We start from the raw sequence: 26,873 nt of genomic DNA, 5'->3' as shown, positions 1-26,873 counted from the left end.
GATATACTTGGTACATCAATGCCTCTGTTCTGGCAGAAATGTCTGCAGTAAAGTTGCATTGTGGGTAATGTAGGCACCAAGTTTTTAAAGAATTTCTGAAGAAAACTCATCAATCCCCCAAATTAGTTCTATAGGCTATATGTGGTAAAATAATGTTGGTTATGTTAGGACGAGCAGACCCACTGGCATGACTGTGCAAGTAAAAATTATACACAGTGTATATTATATTAAACAGTGAGTATTCACAGTTTAATATCCAGCCATGAGAATAGCAAACATGAATTCATGCAACCTTTTATTTGTTGAGACAACATTAATAACTTCTAATTAATAAAGTCTGAAGCTCAGTTGATGTAGTACAGTAATTTATGTGAAGCTGCACAGAGCAGAGTTGGAAAGTAGCAGCAAGAGATGCAGACACTAATTTCATTTATATTTAATATGTTTATATATATATATATGATTTGGATTTGTTTATTTGTATACACTTAATATGTCTGGATTGTAAACTGTTGGTCAGACAACATTCAAATTCAGAATCACCAAATATGGAGATAAATGGTTTTCACTGGGCAGCAAAGATGTGAAAAAATGTAATGTGAAAAGTAAGTAAAGCTGTCAAACAAATGAAGTGGAGTACAAAGTCCAATATTTACCTCATGTAGTGGATTAGAAGTATAAAGTTGCATAAAATGCTTGAGTAAAGTACCTTGAATTTGTGCTTAAGCGCAGTAGTACTGAGTAACATTCCACCACTGGTGGTTTCACCTCAAGAGGTAAAAGTATTCAGCATTTCAAAAGGAAAGAAAAAAATTGGAGTAAAGTTGGAAATGATTTGATTTTGTGTGACTGAAGTATTGTTTTTCTTTTGATATTTTTTGGATCAACTTGCATCCTTTCTGAGTTTTATCCTGAGACCCCTCTCAGGGGTCCCCAGCTGCATGTTAGGAACCACTGCACTCCACAATGTGACTTGAAAAACAGAAGCATGTTGTCCCCGTGCTCTTTGTGAGTACAGTGCAGAGTGCAGTGGAGCACATGTGGGTCTTTGTGGGAGCTTTGTGCATCAGCGTGAGCACATCGGACCATTTACGCCCACGCGGAGCAATACGTTCTTCTGAAAATCTACCCATTAGTGTGCAGCCAAAAGTGAGCTTCAGTGAGTTCCAGTCCCCCTGTGAGTCCAAGTGTAAAGCCGGGCCTGATCCTGCCTGCTATCGCAGTGCAGTATTACAATGCCGGCGCAGTCAAATACAGGTCTGACTCACGGTACGAGTGCAGAGCGATGTGTAGTGCTGAGCTTAGTGTGAAGCTAATGGCAGGACCTGCTGTCAGAGCAAATAAAGTGAGAGTCCAAGTGAGTCTGAGAGTGAGTAATGGCTAAAGAAGAGGACAGTGTGAGGCACATATCACAGCTAGGAAGGAATTAAATCACCCAGACGTGTACCGAGCCAACGGCGTGCTGACTGTGGTTTCACCACGACACCCAGCATCTTCTCGTTGCAGAGATCCTTCCTCTCTTCTCCGCTTTTCTCTTTCTTTCTCTCTTTCTGCGTCAAGGCTGCCTCTATTATTGAGAGGTGTTATGAAACCCATCTACATTCTTAACTACCTCTCAGGTGAGTGCCGGGGACAGGGAAAGGTGTGTTGCTATGACAACCGAGTCAAAGGAGGAGCCGACTGACTTTTGACGCGAACGGTTGAGGACGGGGCAGAGGAGGAGGAGGAGGAGGACGAGTAGGAGGAAGACGAGCGAGCATGAAAGACCGTGCAGGTCTGCCTGCACCGAGGAGGCCGCTCGCTGTGGAGCAGAACTTCTTTTGCGCTCTTTTGTTTGTCTTTCCTTTAATAGCAAGGCTTTTCAAACAAATCAATGCTGTTATACAACAGGTAGTTGGAGAGCTCCTTCCTGCTGCCAACCGCAGCTCCCTGCCGCATTAGCTGCTACTTACACATTTTCATTCTACGTTCTCCAGCAGCATTACATAACCCCAAGATTCTGTCCAAAGATTAATGTGGAACTGGCAAAACATGAAAACTGGAAGCGGTTTTTCAAAGACAAATGTTTATTCATCTATATTTGAACAAGGGTAATTCGGGGCAATTTGGAGCTCTCTGACTAAGGTCTTGGAGATCATGAAATAAACAAGTACCAAAATACCAGCTCTCATAGATTGGATACAGTTTGTAAGCTTTAATTACGCAGAAGGCAGTGGTAGAGTAAACATCCTCCATCAATGGTACAGTATCTGTCACTGTGGACTGAAGTGGGAGCTGCACTCTGGCGCTCATCCTTTCACAACCGACCGGGAGGCCCGAAGTCAGAATCAGTGGTTTGTGTAGTTCATGGACTGTCAGCTGAGGGAGTGAGAGATTAAATGGACGCTCCCTAAGGTCAGCATGGACCATCTGACTTCATAAACCCTTTCTTCCCGGAGAAGCTGCCGTCTGTAGGGCACTAACACCACATGCATACCCAACACAGGAACACAAGACCTCTGCACTGCTTCTGCTCAACGGTGTTTGTGTCTTTTTTGCGAGACCACAATTCAAATTAGAACTTGACCGGTACAGGCAGGCCGATATTATCAGCTAACATCAACTGATTACTTACAGTAGGAATCAGTTTCTGTGTGAGTCTTGGCAGATGTGCACACAGAAACCCTTATTTTTCTTAATTCAAGTATTAAAGCTGCATTAACTGATTTCTTGGCCACTTGAGGACATCCGAACAAGCTGAATACACATCTTGTCACCATATGAAGTTGATATAGCTTCACAGTTGATATAGATTCACAAAGAATATCTGGCTCTGTCGCTCATACTGTAAATGCTTCATTACACTCAGGAGTTAGTTGCTTCATTTGAAATAAAAAACGGCTGTGGATGCTCTATAACATTAAAAGCAAATGCAAAGGGCGGTGTAAACTTCAGGCAAGTCGGTCATTATTTATACATCTACTGCATAGCATCCAGATAACAATCAGTTTTTTATCATGTGCTGCTGCTGGCTAGAAGAGCCCCACTGACTGAAAGTGAGTACTCCCAACAGTAAATACAGAGTTTTAGACACGATTTTATCGCTGCATTGTATTTTCACTCCTAGTTTGAGGGCTGTGCTGCTGCTGGGACTGAGCGAAAGTTAATCTGTTGTTAAAATCTCACAGCAGGGATGAACTGTGAGTCAGAAAAGAGCACAATAACTTTATTGTTTGACTTGTGTGAAGGGAGGTAGCGATCGACCAGGCAGGCAGAGAGTGAGGGATGATCTTCTGTTTCACACTGACAGCCCTGTTGAACTGCTGGGAACCGACTGTTTAGACTCTCCTCCCTCCTCTGCTGACTGCTGCCATTCAAAATCTGACTGCTCATATTTATGGCTGCCAGACAGCTGTTACACTCAACCATCCCCGTCAGCATATGACGAATTGTGTTAAATGGGCATGTTATATCATCCCATATAGATTGAAGGAATTGAATCAAAATCGTATCATGGTAGACTTTGTGATATTAGAAAAAAATCTGTTTCAAATCTATTTAACGTCTGAGCCTTAGATCTCTCCGAAACTTGCCTGAAACAGACGTTACAGATGTAACTGTGTTACGAGCAAAGAAACACACAGTCCGCCTGTACATTACTAAATGTGCAGTCACACCATTTGACGTATTTGACGTGATATCTAACAGCGGAGATACAGCTGCAAATCCAAATGGCCTCATTTGACAGGCTAATTAGCAAACATCTAACAGGAAGCCTCATGTTTTTATATTAGTAGGTGGAAAATATTCCGAGTGTAAACAGCTGAGAAAGTGAACAGCTGTGTTGTGTCTTAATTGATGCCACAACCTCAAGCACGCAGCCCATGTCACCCTGTAATAATGACTTTTTCGTGCTTACAGTATTGATCCGACTCTTCGTCACTAATTGGCATGTAGACACACTGTAAATTCTCCATAAGGAAACAAGGATTAAGTTGCCAGTGTCGGTATTGATAAAGCACCTTACTAACACAAACGCCCCCCCCCCCCCCATTCCCCGCTCAGGGTACCACTCAGCTGCTCTGTCAAAGTACACAACATTGTGCAACACCCAGGGGGCTCCTGACTGCGCCAGTTCACATAATCCAATCCCAGCGGACCACACGCGCACGCGCGCGCACACACACACACACACACACACACACAGGAATAATGAGTCCAGGTACTCAGGGCTGTAAAGCCACACATAGCTCGACTCATATGGACACATGCAACCCCTTGACAGTGGACAGTGGACAACCTGTCGTCACCCTTGATATTGTGAGTCTTTCACGTGGAATACATGAAGCCTGCTGCAGTGTAACCTACATCCCTTCAACATCTTTGGGTCAATCTCTCCCTCCCTCCTTCTCCCCTGCATCTTGCTCTCCAACAGCATATTAACGTTATAGATCAAAGCTTGTCGATAATTCTGCTCAGTTTTCAAGAGCTGCTCCGCTGCAGAGGCCTCCCTGGAGCCTCGTCTCTCCCTGCAAAACAATCAGTGCAGTCTGCAGAGCCCACGCGCACATGCGATCAAACACATGCATGACCACAAACACACATACACACGCCTCTTTAATGAAGGCCATTAACTTGATGGTTAACTGGGCTGGATTCAGCTCAAGATGAATGTGTGTGTGTGGTTGACGGTCGCATGGATTTCAGCAGACACACTGACCCAAATTTCCCATCAGTGCCTTCCTTTTCATTTCTTTTTCTTTGTCCCTTTAAGGGTCCAGTGTGCAGGATTTAGAGGGACCTATTGGCAGAAATGGATATAATGTTCAGACAGATGTTTTCAATTGTTTGAAAGAGGGGTACTGAGTCAGCTGTAATCTGCAACCTCACCGCTAGATGCCCCTAAATCCTGCACCTGAATGTTTAAATCTGTCTTGCTCCCATGTCATCAGCACAGAGTGTTCATTCAGAAACCCACACTTACATCTCTGATGAAGTACTCCAGGGTGGCGTAGGCGATGGCAATCCCGTCATGGGTGCTCGTGCCCCGACCCAGTTCATCAAGGATGACCAGCGAGCGTTCAGTCGCATGGGAAATGATCTCCGAGGCTTCCGTCAGCTCCTCCATGAAGGTACTGCGCCCTTTGTAGATGTTGTCTGAAGCTCCCATCCTGACAGCCAATCAGACAAAGAAAAAGAGGTCAAAACTAACAAGGTGAGAGTGGTTCTGAGATCAGATTGCATGATATTTGTTTTCGGAGATGGGGACTGTTTCATCATGGAGTCATAAACAGGTGCTGTGACTTTAAGAGCGATGTGGCAGACTGCACGCTGCAGCGTTCCACAGAACTGACAGCACCAACAACAAATCTTTACACACATAATCAGGATTTTATTAATGAAAGTGAACCTCCAGCCATTCATCATCACTCTGCAGTGAGAGAGCAACAGTGTGGGTGTGCAGCCTACTTTACACATGTCTGCAGAGGGTGACATCGCACTCACAGGTGTGACTAATTTGGTACAGCGTAACACTCTGGACCAGAGGAGGGAGAGTCAGACGGTTACAGATCCACTGGAATTAAATAAAACCTTGTTCCTCTTTTGCTTTGTTCGCATGTGTGCTGATACGGGCCAATGTTACAGAACACATTGTAGAAGTTATGAAAGTAAGTGAGAGAAGGCAAAAACCAAAAAACAGGGACGCGTCTTTCTGTAAGGCTCCAGATGTTGCGTAGGTTGTTCACTATTAGGAAAGTAATTTTCACGCTGGTCAGGCCAACAACAAGGCTGACTTTATCTGTTTTCACGGTTAGACTCAAAGTCTGAGTCCTATAAGGAATTAATTATTCAGGTTTTCATTCAGTCTTTATCACCTTTATATCTCTATTGTTGAGTTCTTTCATTACAAGAAATTACATCTTTACAATTGGCCTTGATACAGTCACAGTGTGCACGTAACAAAGTTGAAAAAAGTTTTTAGATTTCAGAAAGCTCTCTAACTTTCTTCTAAACTCACCAATGTAAATAACGCAAAGGCACAAATATTTAAAGCAACGGCACACATAGGAAGCGATAAGATTCAAGAGGGCCATTTTCAGGTAAGCTGAACCTGAACCTTGAGGTCATGAAACAATAAGTGTGTCTAAAGCTTTTAAATGATTTGCTCTGAAAGTTGAAGGCACACCCACAGTGAACCTGAATCCTCTTCCTCTGGAAAAACTTCTTAGATGTCAAGACAAGACAGAAAGAGTGAGATGGAGGTGTGAAGTGAGAGAGCATAACTATAAAACCCTTCACTCCTGTTTGCTAGCATTTGTGAATGAAGATTTCCAACAGACAGAAGGGAACAGGAGGCATTACATGGCAATTTTAAGGGTGTCAATTATGCTAATGACGAAGTGTCATACGCACACACCTCCTCATGAACACATTGTATTAATCAGGCTGAAAAGAGCAATTTACACCATGTTTGTTCAATTAACAGAGTGGGTTGACTCTAAGTGGGAACACAGAAAACAATGAGAGAGGTTTAGGATAAGAAATAAAAATGTTCCTGCAGGACTCCCAAGTGTGCTGAGAAACAAGACATTAAATAAATGTACAAGACAGCCTAGAATGCATGTAACGAACACATCTTAAGTTAAGGTTGATGATGTCCTGCTGTCACCTGAGGAGGCAAAAATTTAAAGCCAGTGATGGAAAATCAAAGAGACAACAACAGAGGAACGAAGGCTACCTTGAACACTACCATCAGCTGTGTCCATGTCAACAGAGATTCACCCACTACAGAGATAAAATCACACCATGTTGGATTCTTCACGAGCCTCAAAGCTGCTTTGAGAGCTCCTCTGATGCTCCGACAGGCTGACAGACAGAGCGGTGACTCATCTGGTACAAACCCGACTCCAGCTGGATCACAGATGCAAAATCTCTCTGCCAGTCAGTGTTTCTCACCTCTAAATCTGTCTTTCCTGTTCGCAGTGACCTTCAACATAGTACCTATCAATGAACTGCCGACGAGAGCCTCCAGCTCGTGGGTTACCATGGTTACACCACACGCCATATAAGCGAGGGGTGTGGCAGACATGCTGTTGCATTTCATTAGCCAATTTATAGTGTGTGTGTGCATGTACGCCTCGAACTCAGGGGAAATTATGACAATCAGATTTATACTGCGTGGCAGAGCGGACAGATCGAATGAGATGAGAGGGAAGAGTGTCGTTCACACACTGTGTCTGTCCACTGATGAGGGGACGCACAGCAGAAACACAGCTACACTCCACCAGCTGGGTGTCCTGCTGCTCTCGCCGAGTCCCTCCTTCCCGCCAAATAAACCCATTCTGAAAATAGAGTCAGTCTTTCGTCACCTCACACCTCTCGGAAAGCGTGTTTAGACACAATTCCAGTGTTTTTCAGACAGTCTTGTTGCTCAGGACTGTCCACTTATTTCCTTACATCGTATCACAAGACTGGACTCTAATCATTTCGCAACGGCAAACACAAATGAGAGAACACACATGACTATTACAGACGCGACTCTGTCCCACAAAATCAGTTGCAACCGTTGTAAAAATACAAAGTCTAAAAACTGTTGTTTGATCGGAAAGACTGACACAAAAACCTGACTCACTTCAACTTCATTGTAGCTGAGCTGGATATTTTTCTAATATCACATTTAACTCTAGAAAAACTACACATATGCTGCTGAGAGATGACACAAGCCTCAAAATGCCAGGAATATCACCAAAAACTGTCTTTTAACAGTGTTTAATTGTTTTTGGATTTTGGCTTCAATGTTGGACTTTGGACTTTTAAATCACTTTTTATGTCTTGAGTCTTGTTTCACTTGTTTTAGCTGTTTACTGCGTGTACTGAGGCGACATTAGTCAACAGGTTTTCTGATGTTGGCTTGCTCTTCGTCGTTTTTTCTCATTATTTTATGTGGACACCCGAGGACTAGCAACCTAATAAGCCAGCTAATGGAAACCCAAATAAAGAATAAAACTAAACAAGAGCCCGTCTTCTTATCTAGATTCGTACAGCCAGATGATCAAAGACAGCACACAGCACGAGGCCAATTATTTTTCAATCATTCTCAATTATTTAGCTTTTCATCAGACGTGTCGGATCATTTTGAATCATTTATTTCTGCACAGTTAACTTCACACCATAAACCTCCAGGTCCTATAGACCACTAAAGGCCCCCCCGGCCCTGCGTGCCGCCTACAAGATGGCACAGGAACTACAAAAACTCTGAGGAACGAACGAGTCGATTTAGGACACGGCATTTGTCGTCATGCTCAATACGTTTCACATCGCTGTACAACACCCACCCAGGTGACGGTGTCACACAGAGACCTGTGGGCACCGAAACACTCAGCACCCTTTGTGAGGTCTTTCAGGATATTAGCCACATTTGTGACGCGAGGGGAGCTCGTGAAAGACTTTAGTAAAACACAGTATAATCGCTGCTCGAGTCCACGGTCGATTAAAGGTCCCTTCAAAACAGTTTTACATTCTACTTCCTTTGCTGTTTCCATAACAACCGTGAAGGGATGGAAGAATGTGCTCTATAACCTTCAGGACTCAATGCTGATGAGAAAATACACACAGCAGCTGCAGACGTGCATATATGCATCCGCCAGGCACCGGAAAACACACGCAGGCGCTCGCTCACGCACAGAGAGAATTACGCTCAAACCGCCGTGGTACATGTTTGTAAAAACACTGCGGCTCAGTGGAGTGAGCAGCGAAATAAAACCAAGGCTCTGTGAGGTGACACGCTGCTCCAAACTAAACTCCAGATTATTCACTTTGTTCTCATTGATCATCAATCATCTGGATCATTTCAGACAGGATATCCCATTAGACGCCTACGCACCATCTCATTACCCGCAACACACAAAGTCTGCTTATTGCGCTCTACTAAAATTCATAAGCTCTCACTCCATGTCTGTCTCCCTCTCGCTCATAAACACACACACACACACACACACACACACACACACACACACACACCAGATGAAGCAATTTCCATCCCTGTGTCTAAAACACTTGACTCACAGCGGGAATTGATTGAGCATTTATCATGGAAACAGATTCTCCTCAGGATCTTACACTCAACGACAGAGAAAGGCCGAGCAGTCCAATTAGAGACAGAGAGGACGACGGAGGTGACGGAGGAGGTGAAGAGAGGATCGCGGATGCTGTGTGTGTGTGTGTGTGTGTCTTTTCTCTGTGGACATTCATTAGCTGGAATTCTCTTTAACATAAAAGCATAAAACGCCCAAACAAAGCAGATTAGTTTGATTTTCACTCAGATTTTATGTCCCCTTACTCCTAAAAGTTGTTGTTTCCTGCCGAAAGAAGACAGCGGTGATTTGAGTTGAGTTATAGTTGAGTCTGATTTTAATCTTGATTTTGGATTTGAACATCAAATTTACAGCTAGGGATGGGACGGTTACCGCTTTGGAACAAACCAGAGTAAAATTTCCAACAGTCAGTGTTAAGGTTTCAAATGTTAAAACCATTTTTTTTAAACCACACTTTGAAAGACTCACAGTAAATCCTGTCCAACACCAACCAATGTTAGCCACAGTCTCCCAGATGCGGCCGTGTGAGTGAAAACATGGCAGAAAGCAGTGACAGCCTTTCAGCTGTCTAAGAGTCTGAGTCTGAAGTGTGGTCGGACTTTGTTTTTTCTAAAAGTGACAAGGGAAACTCGATCAAGATGGTCACCCCGTCCGCCCCGTCACGTCACGTCAAATCTCATGAGTCATGTTCGCGACCACCACCCACTACTTTATAGCAAAAGCAAGGCAGTAGCTCCATGCATGATGTGGGAGCTTCAGAATAGGAGGTAATGCCACGGTTTGTCCAACTTGCTAATAGCTTGTCAATAATGTAAACTGAAGCTTTCAATGATGTACGTTGTTGTGCTGGTGCACGCAGCGCGTCACTGCACTTGCCCACCGCACACAACAGCATTTTAACACATAACCACAATATCATAGATAGCCCTCATCACTTTGGCCACTAAAATCATGATATGACATTTATTTCCATCTCATATCTATTTACAGCCCTTTTCATTCAAAGTAAATATGTTCCACCATTTTATAAAAATGCATATACTTCATATTGTTACACTTGTTTCTATTAATCAATCCAATTAAATCGACACTCGAACAATTTTGTTTCTACGTTGCACTAAACTGCATTTTGTTTTAGTGTAAATCTCCTGTTTTCTGTTTATTGGATGACAAAATGTATAATATATATTACATTAATAAATCTCCATGTTTTATGATCTGTTCCTTACTCCTATCCACTCAACTCAACCTAATAATCCTAAACCACACTAAAGTAGACCCTTACATACATGAGGAGCAAAATCACCCCATTACACTAATATGAAGCCTAAATGCCCCAAGTGGTTCTCTCAAGGACAGAGGTAAAAACACACACACATGCACGCACGCGCACGCACACACACACACACACACACACACACACACACACACACACACACACACACACACACACACACACACTCACACCCTCTGTGTGCTGACAAGACTCTGGCTCCTACTGGGTTAACACATAAGAACATGCTTAAACCCACAAAAAAGACAATTACACACATCTGCAAGCCATTAGGTCTAATCACGTATTGCAGCAGAGGCAGGATAAAAGAGACCATATATTGGCCTGTGTTCCACACTAATATGTCGTCAGGACTGGAAGCTACATGCAGAGCTTACTGCTACTCTCATCATAATGAGAATAATCATCAGCGGGGGGGGGGGGGGGGGTGTCTCCAACAATGCCTTATTGTCTGCCGGTTCCTACGACACTGTACCGTACCGAACCATAGCAGAACAATGGAGCCAGCCTCGTCAAACGGCTCTTCTTCGCCCTCTCCTCTTCCTGTGTGGCGAGGCCCACAATGGGATTAGAGGGGATTAGTTTAAGTGTCAGTCCTAGAAATAACCTCATGTATGTCTCACATGACAGAGGGTGACACAAGGTGAATGAGCAGTTTGAGGGGAAAGTGATTTTTTCACTGGTGTCCTTATGTTTAATGTACAAATAAGAAAGAATCTGCAGAGGTGAAAGTGTGTTGTGCTCCGTCTGTGTTGTCATGGTCACTATCCTCGTCTTCCTATCGACGGAGACAATGGGAGAAAAAGTCAGATCACTTCCTGAGTGTGTCTCCATCAGTGGAAAGAGAGAAACAGTGCAGCTTGTGATGCCATTGTTGTGTCACTTTCACATCATGGAACAGATACATGCAAGTGTTTGTATGAGTGAGCCTGTTTGTTTGTGTGACTGTGTCACTCTTTATGGAAGTCTCACCTTAATACGCTGCCAGGAACACAAATATCTACATGCTGGCGTCATCGGCCAAACAGGCGAGCTGTGTGGCTCAAATGATTGCTTTAATTCTGCTCATGTTTCTGTGAAATCCATATGGCTCGATGAAGCCAATTGATGAGTGTCAGCTCACCCAAACTCCAAAAGACATAATCAGTAAACTCTCACAGCTTTCGACAGCTCTCATTTAGAGCATTTCTTCAGAAGAAAGCAGTTCCAGTGGGAACTGCTGACCAAGTGTTCTGTGGACGATCCAGAGTGAACTTTGATTTGATGATTTCTTAAATGTCATCTGCTTTAATTTCACAGCTGTGACACATGTAAGGATTGCACAGGCAGAGTTCAGCGCGCTTGTGATCATACCTGGTGTAAATGCCGTCCAGCATGCCCAGGCGGGCCTCAGAGGCCGGGACGTAGGAGCCCATCTGAGCCATAACACAGATCAGGGCCACCTGGCGGATATAGGAGCTCTTACCCCCCATATTAGGACCAGTGATTATCATAGTTCTCCTGCCATCACCCTGTAGCAGGAGAGGAGTAAGGAGGAGAGAGGAGAGGAGAGAATAAGAACAGTGGCATAGACAGAAGGCGATGGAGGAGAGAGACAGAATAAGATATTTTCATGCTGTCCTGCACAGCTGAAGAGGTGGGTGGACTGAAAGCTTGGCTTCTCTTCCTATTGGCTTGTGCCTCTCTTGCACGATTAACCCACACCTACTCCAACACTGAGCAAGGAAGCGTGTGTGGTGTCATGCAAGGTCTGTATGTCTGTGCATCATGTGTGTATTTATGTGTGTGTGTGTGTGTGCTGTTGCAATTTTGTTTCAGAACTGTCTCAATGAGTAAGTGAGCAAGCAAACCGTCTGTGTGTTTTGGCTCAAATTTGCTCAAAGCTCTCTGAATGAGCCTGTGCATGTGAATGTGTGTGTGTGTGTGTGTTTACCTGTAGTTCGGTGAGGTTGGGCACATACTGGTTGTTTTCCCCCATCAGTAAGTCGATGGCAGGATGTCTGCCGTCCTTGATCATTATCTGACGCTGACTTTCAAACACCTCTGGCCTGAACACAGACAACACACTCAGTAACTTGTGTGTGTGTGCACACACACACATGCACACAATCAAAGAAAACACATTCACACACGTACATACATACATGTCCAGAGATTGTAATTAACAGTGATACCATGTGACCTGAGCTAACTGGCTGTTGGCCATAGCTTCATATTATCATACAGATATGAGTGGTACTGATCTCATCCAACATGTTGCAAGAAAGCAAATAAGTGCATTTCCCATAAAAGTCTAAACTACTCCTTTAAATAACACACAGTGACATGCACCAAAAGAGGAAGAGTGAGCGAATTAAAATGACCAATGGCAAAACAGAAGATGATGACTTCAAAAGAAGCAGCAGGAAGGATGGATTAAATGTCCAAATACAGCAAAAAAGAGGAACTGCAGCAGGAAGACGTGGACGGATGTGCAGTGAAAAAAACAAAAATGGGTAGAAATAGGCAATATAAAGGTGTGTGCGTGTGTGTGTGTGTCTTTGAGTGAGTGAGTGAGTGAGTGGGAGAGATGTTGGCGTTTTGGCTGAGCACGCTGCTGAGCCCAGTGCACACTCCCACACACAGCCTGTCTGAGACTATAGGACACGACACAGGACACCCACACACACACACACGCACACACACACACCCCCACACGCGCACACACATACACGCACACAATATCCAACATGCAAACATGAAGTAACAGACACGTGCATGCACGCTAATATTTACAGTCATCATGAGAGGACATCACCTGCAATAGTCCCCTTGTTTAGCCACCTCAACCAATGAAAAGAGACAGTCCATGGTTGCTAGGTGACTAATAGCCCTTTTCATGGTGTGATAGTGCTCCCCAAACTGACTAGAGAGAGAGAGAGAGAGAGAGAGAGAGAGAGAGAGAGAGAGGAAAAAGACTGTCAAATATAAATTAAGGTAAGTGCATATTGTGTTCTGAGCAGACTGACAGTGTACTTGAGTAAAACACTAATTCTGGCAGGGGAGACAGACATGTTCTTAGCAGATTTTCTGTGTGTATGTGTGTGTGTGTGTGTGCGTGTGTGTGTGTGTGTGTCGTACTCCAGAAAATTGGTCCACTCCCTCTGGCTGTCCAGCAGCAGCTGCTCTCGGAGCTGCAGCAGCTTCTTGTAGCGCTCCACCAGGAAAGGAGAGTGATACCTGCTGACTGCCTTGGTGCTGCAGAAGGGATGAAGGAACAACGAGGTGAGGTGGAAGGGCAAGAAAAGAAATCACAGCAATCACTGTTAAAGTAGAAGATACATACAGAGGATCAACCAGTGCTGGGACTTGTTACCATCTCCAGTTGTGTATGTCCACGAGTTGACTGTCTTTGTCTCCTGTTTTTCATTTAATCATTTTTTGAGGCCTGCAGAGGTAAAATCCTCTGACTTGTATTGTAACCCATTGGATCACATGGGATGGAACCACCGCTCTAGAATATAGTGAAGGTTTCTAATATCTGACTGTAGTGGTACAGATCAGTGCAGGAGCTGCATCTGACTGGAATGTTCTGAATAATAAACTCATTTATTTACAATGAATATCTGACAAATGTTGAACTGGTTCCAGCACTAAAAACCCATCTTTCACCACTGGTTATCCCATCATGGTTCACACCTTCTCACAGGAGATCAGAAGCAACTCGCCACTTTCTGAAAACGGATGCAGTCTTTTCATCGTCAGCATTAATTGATGTTTTTAGAGACGTGCAGCTGAACAAGCTGAAACACACTGCTGATACATTATCACCTTATAAAGCTGCTGATGGGAACGTATTAGCAAACAGTTGCCGATTTACACATCCGGCAGACATGGAGAAATATTGGTAACCACATGGAGTCATGTTTCTGGCCAGCTGATGAATTAAAGTCCATTATTCACCTTCCTTCAGCTCTGTTTTGCTCACCAGCAGCTCCTGAGGGAAATATCTGTCTCTTTAGCAGCTAAATGCTCCATTATGTCCCTCAGCCAGTCGCTGTCTTTGTCTAACGCCTGTATGGTGCAGGACTGGTAGTATACAGCTTTTATTGGCTGAAAACACCAGCCTGCCTCTGGAAACAAGGTTATAGAGAGACATGAAAGTGAACCAAAAGAGTTAAGATGGTGACGGTCAAAAAAATGAGGCAAAAAAAGGCTCACTGCTCCATAGAGGTGAGAGGACCTTCAGAGTCAGGTGATACATCTGCCAGCCAGTCAGAAACATGCATTTTCATGGCTGTGGGACAACATATATTAATATAGTATTGACATCTTAATCTATCATTAATTTTTACTTTTTTCCATCAGTAGGGGGTTAGGGATAGGACTAACCCAAATGTGATCCATTAATGCCTTTCTTAAGTAGAAAATGTACACCTTATGTTTGCATCACTTTGGCCTGGCGTGCTACAGCTACTGCAGGCTATTCTGTGATTACAGCGGATCAGCTGCACAGATAAGTGCAGCTCACAGTTATCTCTTACTGCATATCATTCATTTTCCATCTGTATTGCTTTCATTTTCACACAGTTCTGTTGAACAACACATTTTTTGGCACAGAATAGACGTAGAAACAGTAATTAGAGGCCTGTCTCTTTCAGCTTTCTCACTTGCTCGCTCCCTAAATGTGAACAAAAACCTATATTGTACGTTAGTGGAAGACAAATATCTGTATGTTGTGTATGGATGACAGCAAGCTGTACAGATTGCGTTTACACCTACTTCAGATCTGAACACAACATGAGCCAGACCATCTCCAGGCAGAGCCCATTATATTCCAATCACAACGCATTTACACCCTACAACAACATGCTTTTTTCCAGAAATGTGTCCGTGTACAGATCGGATTTTGATACCAGAAAGCATGTTAGTCTGTTCAGATGTGATATTTAACACCACAGACCTTCTGTGCCACTTCCAGTTGAGAAAAACCGATAAAAGTGTTGGCGACTGTGACTGTGTGTGTGTGTGTGTTCGTCTCTGTGTGTGTTGGTGTGTGAGCTGCATCGGTGAGCTCACCTGCTGATTTTGACCCAGTCAGGTGGAACAGTGGACGACAGCGAGTTCTTCACCTCTATCAGAAACTGAGGGCGGAGGAGGAAGAGGAGGAGGACTTTGACAAATAAGACCGCAGCAGACGGACAAAAGAATGTGTCACATTTGATTAAAACTGACACACTGATGCACACACTGATACAAAAACACACGTAGAGACATCAGATCATCGCTGTGACTCAGTCTTCCACTAAATCAGGACATCAATCTCCTCCCACCTGTCTTTCACTCTCAGTCACACACACACACACACACACACACACACACACACACACACACAGATGGTACCTCCTGTCCAGAGACAGCCGTGTAGTCAAGTGCCGGGGCCTTCAGCGTCAGTCGGATTTCTCTGCGGTGGTCTTGAATCTCACTGATGACAGTCTGGATCTGCTCCCTCCGTTCCTGCAGCACCGGGAAGCCGGACAGATCTGAGAACAGCTCTGTCTTATTTCCCGACCTCCACAAACACAGAAAAACACAGTTCAGATGTGACAGCCGCTGGTCACATGTCACAGTACCCGTCCATGCAGCTCCATGCCAGCTGTTGATCACACACTACGTGAAGTGACACCAGGCACCTCGCATTACCCACAACACTGCTTTGGCCTAGTTCGTGTTGCTGTGGTGTATTTATATTATTTGATGTGAACTTGTTAAACTTTCTGCAACCAAACCAAAAGAAACAGTTGAATTGAATGGAATCCATCATAGAAGAGTCAAAGAGATGCAGATCTGGTGGCTGTTGGATACATGTCCATTTAAAAACACACATAATGTAACATGTGTAACTCCTCTTCTTCATTTCAAGATACCATCACACAACACAGTGAGCGAGATAAGTTAATTAGCAAGATAATCTACCCAAAACTAACTGAATTCTTCTGAATCCTTCACTAGTGCTGGAAAAAAGACACAACCTTGATCAACAACAGTTTGATACTCATTCTAAGTCAAAAATGATTAACAATTTATCAGTTCATCACACAAAAATCAATAGATTAATCCATAATGAAAGTAACTGTTAGTTGCAGGCCTGCAGTCCATATCTGCCAGACTACAGTGAGTGTATACAGCAGAGCAATTGATGAATAATAAAATATTGATTTGACTGACTTTCTTCTTTTGTAATCAATAACAATGACAACTCAGGCAACATCTCAAGACTCTAAACATGAACTGAGCGGCATAAAGCTTTGCCAGCACTAAGAGATCTACTGTAACAGTAATCAGCTGTTTTTATGGAGATACCTCTACGTTAACTCAATAATCCTGTAGCATTTTTTACTACGATGCTTTTTTTTTAAGTACTTCTTTGTATTGCTGTTCATGCAAAAACTGAAAATGGGACCTCCCTCTCGTGCTGCTTAATACTCACTTAGCGGCCTTTTCATTGAGCACCTTGAGGAAGCTGTGGGCCGGAGCCAGCAGGTCAGGAGTGTCCAACAAGAGTCCATGGAGCAGCGCCGAGCTGATCTCTGATTGGACAGCTGGGAGCAAGGCCTGCAGCTCCAGCCCCAGGCGAGAGAGACTGCTACTGATGAGGTAAAACTCCTGCGTGGAGGACTGGAACACACGCACAAACAAATGCATGTCATGTTTGATGAAGTGTGAGGCTGCAACTGATCAGAAGGTGAAGGTCACCTATAAACCAGAGTTAAGAAATACCTTCTTCATTCTCCAGCAAGATGCAAATAATGTTCTCTGCATTCCTTTGTATGAGTGTGTGAGTGTGTGTCAGCTGTGTTACGGCAGGATTCTGTAAACCAGCGAGATTAAATCACTAAATCTCATCCGCACTGGATACAGGAGCCAAGCTTAAAGAGCAAACATTTAACACAGCCAACACTGAGAGACGCCACTCATTAGCAGCAGCACAGACTGCTGAAGTCTTCACAATATGGCCGAAAGAAAATAAAACATCACCTGTGAAAAAACAGATGTATTTACATTTATCATCACTTTGGAATAAGGCGACTCTGGCTCAGTTATGAGCAAAGGCTGCCATTACTGTTCCACCACCAGTCTATTTTGTGTCAACTTCAGATCAGCTACTGTTTTTTATTTCCTCACAATCAATGTGGCAGCTTTAAAAATAGAACCGCTGATCATTTAGGATGAAATCAAGTTAATGACAAATCAATGCGCCGTGTTGAAATACCTCTAAAACAGGTGATGCTGTAGATCACACTGACTTCATAATGCCATTAGTGATGTCACAGTATAGCACCAAGTCATGAAAGGTTAATGAGAGCCACAGTGACGATGCTTTATGGTGTCAATCACGTCGCAGCTCAAATGGTCCCTGAGTCGCTCTTTTATGAACCAACACAGACAGCGACAGGAGACCATGAGCATGCCCTCCCGCCCATTATGTCAATGGAGCCATAGAGACACAGGCCATTACACACAGGCCCATTTACATATGGGCTAAATGACAATGAAGGCCTGTGTGTGTGTGTGTGTGTGTGTGTGTGTGTGTGTGTGTGTGTGTGTGTGTGTGTGTGTGTGTGTGTGAGTCTGTTTTTATCAACATATGAAGGAGTTTGGAATTTGAACATGAAACAAGACAACAAGCTCAGCCCAGAGTGCTTCTCTCACCAGTGTAACACACACACATGCAGACACACACACATGCAGACACACACACAGACACACATGTGGGATGAAGCCTTCTGACATTTCAAAAATGGGTTTGATGGGAAATGAGATTGTGTCAGACAATCAGGTAAGTGCCACCGAGGTGACTGCTCCCTGTTGTTAATCAAGAAGCACGTCATAAAAAAAAGAGAGAGAGAGAGAGAGAAAAAGGTGGAGAGCAGGACAGAGGGAGAGAAAAATGTTTTTTATTTTTATGCAAAACAGCAGCAGAAGGAGGTGTGCTTTTTGTAGTTTTGACCAGTTTTTAACTGTGGCACTACACCCACAGACCTCATCTTTAAGTGTTGTCAGAACTGACAGGACTGATTACCAACTCTACAAAAATAAGACAAAGATATTATCCTTGGGGTGAGAGGTGTGTGTGTGTGTGTGTGTGTGTGTGTGTGTGTGTGTGTGTGTGTATAATTTCACCTTTTTGTGGTATATGCTGCAGATGCCTCTCTCCAGGTCGGGCAAATGTGACAGCAGAGATCTGATGGAATTTAAAGTGAGAGAGTGCGACTCCAGGATCTCCTGCACAGCATCCTGCCTCTCTGAGATGCACCTGTGGGTCCATGGACGAAAAGGAAAGAGGGACGGAGAGAAAGGAGACAGGAGTGAAGGAAGGCAAAGACTCAAAGAAATCAAAACCTTCAATCCCATCATCGGTAGGAAACCTGTCTTAAAGTGTACAAAAAGACGCTTTGGATTTGAAACAAACAGCTAACAGCTGATTAGCTTCTTCGGTGGTGTGCTGAGGTTTGCTAGCAGCCTGAGCTACTTGAAGTCAACCATCTATGAAGGAAGGAAGGAAGGAAGGAAGTGATCACAGTGTCAAATCTCCTCAGTTTTTTCCTCATTAGTTTACAGTGTCTTTAGGGCATCGTTTCTGGTGATGCATTAGATTTGTTTTACTGGAGTAATAAGATGTGTGCATTAATTAAAAAAGGCTGCATTTAAGTGCTTTTTACAATGTAGCTATGTGAAACATGAAAGGTTAGATTGTAAAGTGTTTAAAACCTGTAGACTGATGACTCAAGACACAAAGGGTACAAATTCATTCTGTGAGCATCTGGAAAAAAACGGACCGCAAAAGTCCAGTTTAGTTACGCATTAAGACGGACATCGAACTCACACTCATGCATGAGTGTTTGTGTCATGTGCTGCTGCACTGCGTATCTTGGAATTAATGTGCCTGAGTGTAATCTGGGTTTTACCGATGTTGAAATTCTGTAGAGGAGCTATCTGGATAATCTGAGAGCAGTGTCCAATCCACAGTTATAATCCCTGCACCGTGGGGAGGGAGAGGGCCACCCACACACACACGCACGCACACACACACACAGAAACTACTCACACAATCAATATATGGATAATAAAACTACCCTGCAGAGAGCAGAACTGGAATAGTACTACACTGTTAAAAGTGCGAGGTTGTTTGTAGCAGAAGTGCTGTGAGTCAGTATCAGCGTTTTTATTTTAAGAGGTCGCCTCCAGAACACTTTTTATGTGTTTTCACCCTGCAGCGTTTCTGAAAACAGGAGCGCCTGCTCTGCTGGCTGAACAATAAGTAAGTGTTCACATTATGGGCTCCATCCTATATCCTCTCTAACAACACTGACTTATTTTATATGTCAGAGTAAAGATTCCCATTCAAAATATTAATTCAAACATCAGAAAGAAAAAATGTAATTTTTCCGACTTCTGCGTGAATCAACATCAATACTGATGAAGAGAAGTGCAGCTGTCATCCACATGACCTCTGGGTCAAAGAACAGGCCTGAAAGAGTCATGGAGGATGAGCACAGGACTGCTGAGTGCCAACGGCCGGGAGAGGCTGGCACTGACCTGCAGCTGATCCTTTTAAGAGCCGATATTTCCTGATCTGGACTTCATCCAGGACTCACACAGGAGAGAAGGGACAAAGGAACTGACTTTACAAAGCAGAGCTACATCAATCAGCATTAACTGATAGGTATGTTTGATTAACTACACAAGAGGAAAGAATAAAGTTTGCATGCAGGGACAGCAAACCCTGAACTAACAGGAACTATTTCCACATGTGAAGAAACGTGATATTTTTAGAAATCATGGTTCACCATTTGGTTGTAGTTGACACAAACCTATTTTTCAGTGACATTTCTGCTCATTTGGGAAACCATTTCATGAGTTTAAGCCCTCGTTTCCACGCTAATGACAGATTTCAAAGAATATTCGAAATTGATGTCTGGTTTTCCTTAACCTCAAACATACGTCTCAAGGTTACTTGACATTACTATAATGTGTATGATAGATTCATTATGTCCTCATTCGGGTTACTGTAGCTTAGACGGTGCAATTAGACCCTCTGAGTAGATAATGACGCAAAAATTGTTAACATGTTTAACCGGAAAATTGATGGCAGCTTGTCATAAAGGGTAAAGGTAAGATTGAGACGCCTGTGTGTGTGTGCGCGTGTGTGCGTGTGTGTGTGTGTACATGTGTGCAGACGCCTGTTGGTCCTCTTCTGAGACAGGAAGGAGAAAGTAGGGTTATTAGTAGTTATTTTACTAATTGAATTGACTGTGTGTATACCTTTAAACAGTGGCACGTTTGGGCACAGCTGCTCTAAATTTCTGTCATTGTGAAGTGAACAAAATAAATCACCTAATTTCCAAACAGCATAAGTTAAAGATGACACATTTCTTCAATATTTTATGCAGGTTACAGTTTCATAACAACAAAGAAAGGGAAAAGGGCCAGAAGAAAAAGTTTGGGCTCCCTGCACGGTCAGTGCTTCACAGTAACACCAGCTTTGACAACCATCACAGCTTGTAAACGCTTTCTGCAGCCAGATAAGAGTTTTTCAGTTGTTGTTTGGGGGATTTTTGCCCGGTCTACCTTTCAAAAGGATTCTACTTCTGTGAGATTGTTGGGCCGTCTTGCATGTACTGCTCTTTTGAGGTTTATCCACAGACTTCAATGATGAGAGCCACTGCAAAAGCTTCATCTTGGGTCTCTGGGGGTAGTCTATTGTGGATTTTGAGGTGTGTTTACGATCATTATCCTCCATTTTCTCCCAGAACTTGTTGGTATTTCTTTGAATGCATTCTTCCCTCTACCGGTCAAATGTTCCCTGTGAATGTGACTGCAAGATAAACCCAATACATGATCAATCCACGCCGGGCAACCTGAAAACACTCTGCTGTCTTCTCCTGCTTTGTGAGTATCAAAAACTGAATTTTCAGAGTGCTAGACAGCCGCTTAGAGGAGCCCGTAGTTTCTGATTGTTAGGACAAAGTTTGAGGAGTCAAAGTGTTTATAAAGAGTCCTGAGAGGTTAATTCAGGTCAGAGACATTAGTAAAACTTTTTCCACTCTAAAAATGTAAAGTAAAAAAAGTAAAAAAGTAAAGTTGCACGCCTCTGACAGCAGCCACTGCTTTTCTTCAGTTTGCACCTCGGCTGCGCTTACGTTCAGTGTACTGACTTCAGCCTCTTTCTCAGTGAGTTGGCCTCTGGCCTGTTTATCCAGAGACCAACTCGCTTCCACAGCGCAGAGATCAGCTACATCTCAAGACATCCGGCTAACTTGAAAGGAAGAAACCTTGTTTGAGGACTCCAGTCTGCTCAACGCCTTCATTTCTAGCTTGATCAGTTAGAAAAGACAGAACTGTGACAAATTCTGTCAAAGCTGCCACTGCGTCTCCTGCACGCCCAAGTGGGTGTGTTGTGAAGAGGTTATCACCCCGCCGCCTGTTGAGAGGCGGCCGACTCAAGCCGAAGTCGCCACGCGGGATCCAAGATGCCAGAAAATATCCAAGAGCTCCAGACGAGAGAAAGAGACACATCAGCTGGCCGAGCTGCTACGAGGGCCTGAACACACCTGAGAGCTGTCCACAGAGAGAAGCAGCCATCATGCAACAGGTGAAACAATACTTCTCCTGTGATGCTGGGTTGATGCGAAAGACTAACAGGGATACTTCAGATCAGACATTAGGATTTCCCATCATTACAGTGAAGATATCTAATCACTTCATATGAATTCTTTTGGCTGCTCGTCCCTCTCAGCTGCTGAACGGCACCTTAAGCCTTATTTTATTGCTCGGACTTGAAGATTTCTTCCACGTGTTCTTTTGTGCATCTGATTAAGAGGACATGCTTGATCAGGTTTGATGGTCCTCACTTCAAGACTTCACTCATTCAATCATTTATTCATTCATTGTTCATCACTGTATTCTTTGTATTTATTCATGGAAGCATTTAGCCTACTAATGGTCACATTCATATTGTTATTACTTTTACTATTGTGTGTGTAGTTATTAATAGATCAACATCCTTCAGACTGAGACGAAATTAATTAAATTGCTATTCATTTTTCCCTTTTGCCCTGAGGTGAATTTAATGCAATCTAAGTTTTGTTATTCAATATAACTACTGACTATTTCTATGGAAAGCGAGTGTAAATTAGCAAAATTTTTCTTAGCAAAATAAGGTAATTTGCTATAATTTAACATCTTTTCAAGTCACAAAGCAAGACGCTAATCTTCTATTTCATTCTTCAAAACTGTATAAATAATAAGAATAGAGAGAGAAGCCGGAGGCACACAGGTCAGCACTGATAGTCAGGCTTCATCAGAGGGTCCTGTACTCACTGCGGGTCTGTGAGGGGCTGGCTCACCCACTTCCTCATCAGTCTCCTCCCAAACGGAGTGCGAGTGTGGTCCAACACCCACAACAGACTGCCCTTCACACCACCATCTGTCTGCCATCAAAAGAACACACCGACACAAAACACATCTCACACATGTACATCACTCGAATGAGCCACATTTGAGGAAGAAAATAACGTTATGATGTGATAAACACGACGTGAGCTTGACCTCCATGTGCGACACACACGCCACGGCAGCCTCACCAATCACTGAACACCTTCTCTTGATCCGAGAAACAACAGGTTAACTCTCCCATTACACTTTTACAGTCCTACACGCAGCCCTGACTGTAAACTGGTTTCTGAAAGTTGGGTAACCTGGACAGTCTTGACATAGAAAGTATTTGCTCTGGCACAGCTGCATAACATTTCTAGCTGGCCGGCTGTCAACATTGTTATGTGCTGAAAGCTTGCCAAAAATGGAAAACTCAAGCAAAGCAGGTCAGTCTGTCTCCTCCCCGAGCTTTTTTTTTTTACTGAGGTGAATGTAACAAACATCATATTCAAGCTTCTTAACTTTCGCTGCCGTGCATGTCTGTTCTCTTCAGCAATCTCCCTCCACTTCAGCGCTGTAGCCCGGGCAGTTGTCTTCAGCCTTGGACTCAAAGTCAGGCATAAGTCATGAAAATGAGGACTTATTATGAAGCGGCTATATCTATGTTTTTGTGATAACAATGGTTTGTGCAGCAGCAGGCAGCTGTTTTCAGTGAAAAGCTCTTACTGAACATTACCTGCTCAGCATCAAAACAGCTAAAAGTCAGCAACTAGCAGGTGAACATAGGGGAGCTTTTAGCAGCTAAGGATTAAAAACAGCTAAATTTAACTCCCTGATGACAAGACTTAATAACTGAAAGCAAAGATATTCAAGTTTCACATTTTGACCCAAAATAATAAACAAGACAGCGAGTCTACAGTCATGCAAGTGGCTCTGTGAGGCTGTACTGCATCAGGCTAACATGCTCATAATGATAATGCTAACGTGTCGATGTTTAGCAGGGTATAATGTTTACTGTTAGCATGCTAGCATCTGCTCATTAGCACTAAGCACAAAGCTTGCTGACGCTGATGAGAATGTCAGTTTTCTCTGTATTTAGTCATAAACTAAAGTATTGGACATAGTGGTATTTCAACATGATGACCAAAGTGATGGAAATTCATCCCGAGGTGGACATAAATGTCTGCACCAAATTTAAGGGCGAGCCATCCAAATTTGAAATATTTCACTCAAAACACAAATGCCAACCTGATGGTGGCGCTAGAGGAAAAGTTCCCACTGTCACTGTCCCACTATCATTCAGACAGACCTCACCCCTTCATCATGCTTGATGAGTGGCCATGACTGGCAGCTGAGATGTGCTTTTACCTGATTGTTGAGGATTTCCAGGTTCCTGAGGGTGGCAGCACTGAGGATCATACCCTCCGACGCACAGGACAGACGCTGGAACGAGCTGCATGGAGCACAAAATCAAAGCACAGCTGTGGCAACAAATGATGAAGAGCATTCAAAAAGTGACAACTAAAAGTAAGAAAATCCAAATAATCCTATGACAGAAAACCTCCTGGCTTGTAAATGTTGGAGCTCAGCTTATGGGCTAGAAGCTGAAGTTGAATAATAGATTGTGGAATATTCCAAGTCCAAGGTGTCATCTTCAATGTTTCATTCAACCAAAAGTAAAAACGCAAAGAGATTCAGTTGAAATTAGAAACTAGAAGGTGAAACCACTCATGCAATCACTATTTGTGCCTGAAAAATGACAATTAACCAATTATCAAAACAGCTGACGATTCTCTGTCTGTCGATCGTAGCCTGGTTTGCTGAGTATGTGTCTACCTTTCACTCCGAAGAACTCGTTCCAAGTTGAATTCTTGGAGGTAGTGGATGAGCGGCCCCAGACAACAGATCACTGGGCTCTCCAAGGACGCTACACTCGACAGAGAGCGAGAGCCTGGAGGACACAGACGCACAAACATGCCACAGTTTCCCAGATAAAACACAGCTATGAGTCACAGGCCCGCTCCTCAGACATATCCAGGGCTTTGCAGCTCAATGAATATCTTGGTCTCAGGGAGAGTACGTGGGTATCTGGAGGGAATGTAAGGTAAAGGACTGAAGGAAAAGAGGCAAACAGTGGCACAAACACACCTTTCTCCTGGCTGTGGCAGTAAAACTCGGTGACTGTGTTCATTGCAGAGGCGAACTCAAACTGAGCGCTGTCCCTCTTCTCAACTCTCACTCGGTCATCAGCCTGAGCACTGGTGAGGAACAACATGGCAGCATTGATTCGAGTGGTTAGTGGTGCTTGTCACTGCACAGACCGGAGGAAACGCAACATCCGATATCTCATCATCTTCCTGTCTGTGAGAAGAAAATGACACAGCGCAGCACAGCGTGTTCCAGTCGTCCTGTGGTTCGACTCCATGACACACACATGCACGCAAACCTCAGTCACACACACACACACACACACACACACACACACACACAGTTTCCCTGCAGCTCCCCACTGTGCCATCACACCTCCCTATTGCTCAGTTCACTCTCTCGGCATTGCTGCTTTCAAGGACTCGGTTGCTTTGTCCGCTCTGTTGTTGCCAGGGCAACCAAGGTAAACACGTGGCTGTGAACGCAGCACTGGAGCATTTTCTTTCGTCCGTTTCCTACTGTCATGCTTATACACACACACAAACACACACACAGAAGAGTCATCGTCTTTCCCTTCAGTCAATGATCAAACTGGGAGCAAAGACTGTATAAAAAGTGATCAATAAGCTGTGCAGTCAAACTACGATCATTAATCATTTTTCCTGTCAATTCAAGTAAATTATGAGGTTCACAAGAGCAGAGACAATTGCTGGTATTGATCCGGGGACAGAGGGGTGCAGGCAGAAAACCTGGCAGGACCCAGCGTCGTGAACCTACGTTTAGGAAGTCTCTGTCTGAGTTTGAAGCTGGACACTGACCACAGGCTGGAGCTCTGCTCCTCACTCCGCTCCAAGTTAAAGGGTTTTACTTCATTACACTGCAGAAGTGCAGGGTTGGGTGCTTCACACCAAGAGGTGATGGACCAGTTCTTTGGAAATCAGTTTGTTTTTTTTTTTTTCTTCAAATGCTCGAGCACTGTGATAGTGATAATCAATCAAAAGCAGGGATGGCTAAAGGCTAAGTCAGAGCTGCTGTGACCCACAGATCAGAGGTTAATGTGCACAACAGATTAAGGCTCTTGATTAGTATCTGTTGCTGCAGGGTGAATACAAAGATCTGAGAGTGGCCATTAAATCTAAAACACACACACACACACACACACACGCACACGAAATACACAAATTATGTCTTCTGGTGTGTGTGTATGTACACGTTTGCAGCTATATTTTTATTTTACATCTTGAAAGTGAAGACATTTTGGCCAGTCTTCACTTCTGGGCAGACCTTCAAAGGGCAGTTTGAGGGTACAGACTTGGTTTTAAGTTAAGGTTAGAATTAGATTTAGGCCTTTAGCTGTGATGGTTAAGGTTAGGGTAAGGGGTTAGAGAATTAATCATGTCAATAAGTGTTCTCACAAGGATATAAGTACGAACCTGTGTGGATCTATCCTGATACATGACTGCTGTCGTACTGTGTACCAGGATGTAATATTAACTTTCACGAGTGTCAGTCATCGACTTAAAGTCTTAGGAAAAGCCAGAAAGCGAGAACACTTGTGTTGACAGCGTCAGCCAGTGAGCTTTTCGGCTGCTGTAATCCCCGTCCCCGCTCTGATCCTGACTCATGACTCCAGGCTGTGGATGAGTAAAGCAACCAATACTGCACCTAGCTACTACCAACCTCCCAGGGACTCATTACCGGCTGCTCCATGGACACACATGAATCCTGTTGCCAGGGGGCCCATCTCGTCAGCCCACCCTAGAGACAAGGAGGCTGTTGAGCCAACGGCAGCGGCCACAAAATAAAATAAATAAAACTGTTTTAAATGTTCACCTGGGTGGGTCTTATTTTAACGTTACTGTCATGTCGATGCTGATATCCACCAAAACATCTATTTCACAATCATTTTTGCATTTTAAGAGTCTCAGTCTGATGAATCA

The 26,873-nt window shown here is 43.7% G+C and overlaps 1 protein-coding gene across 3 annotated transcripts in view; it reads right to left on the bottom strand.

The window, feature by feature from the left end:
- msh3 (mutS homolog 3 (E. coli)) overlaps positions 1-26,873 on the bottom strand; it is a 39,110-nt gene that overhangs the window by 6,920 nt on the left and 5,317 nt on the right. For all 3 annotated transcript variants that reach the window (XM_076731943.1, XM_076731944.1, XM_076731945.1), the window contains exons 9-21: positions 24,934-25,043; positions 24,622-24,736; positions 24,154-24,238; positions 22,732-22,841; positions 18,532-18,664; positions 16,838-17,025; positions 15,751-15,919; positions 15,427-15,491; positions 13,489-13,605; positions 13,166-13,273; positions 12,302-12,416; positions 11,722-11,879; positions 4,964-5,150 (exon numbers count right to left, since the gene is read on the bottom strand). In XM_076731943.1, the coding sequence (XP_076588058.1) occupies positions 4,964-5,150; positions 11,722-11,879; positions 12,302-12,416; positions 13,166-13,273; positions 13,489-13,605; positions 15,427-15,491; positions 15,751-15,919; positions 16,838-17,025; positions 18,532-18,664; positions 22,732-22,841; positions 24,154-24,238; positions 24,622-24,736; positions 24,934-25,043 (1,660 nt within the window). The remainder of the gene's footprint in view (positions 1-4,963; positions 5,151-11,721; positions 11,880-12,301; positions 12,417-13,165; positions 13,274-13,488; positions 13,606-15,426; positions 15,492-15,750; positions 15,920-16,837; positions 17,026-18,531; positions 18,665-22,731; positions 22,842-24,153; positions 24,239-24,621; positions 24,737-24,933; positions 25,044-26,873) is intronic.

This window comes from Chaetodon auriga, chromosome 5, assembly GCF_051107435.1.
Source record: "Chaetodon auriga isolate fChaAug3 chromosome 5, fChaAug3.hap1, whole genome shotgun sequence".
Taxonomy (NCBI): domain Eukaryota; kingdom Metazoa; phylum Chordata; class Actinopteri; order Chaetodontiformes; family Chaetodontidae; genus Chaetodon; species Chaetodon auriga.
The sequence above is the reverse complement of the archived record's forward strand: the minus strand, read 5'-3'. Positions and strand labels throughout refer to the sequence as shown.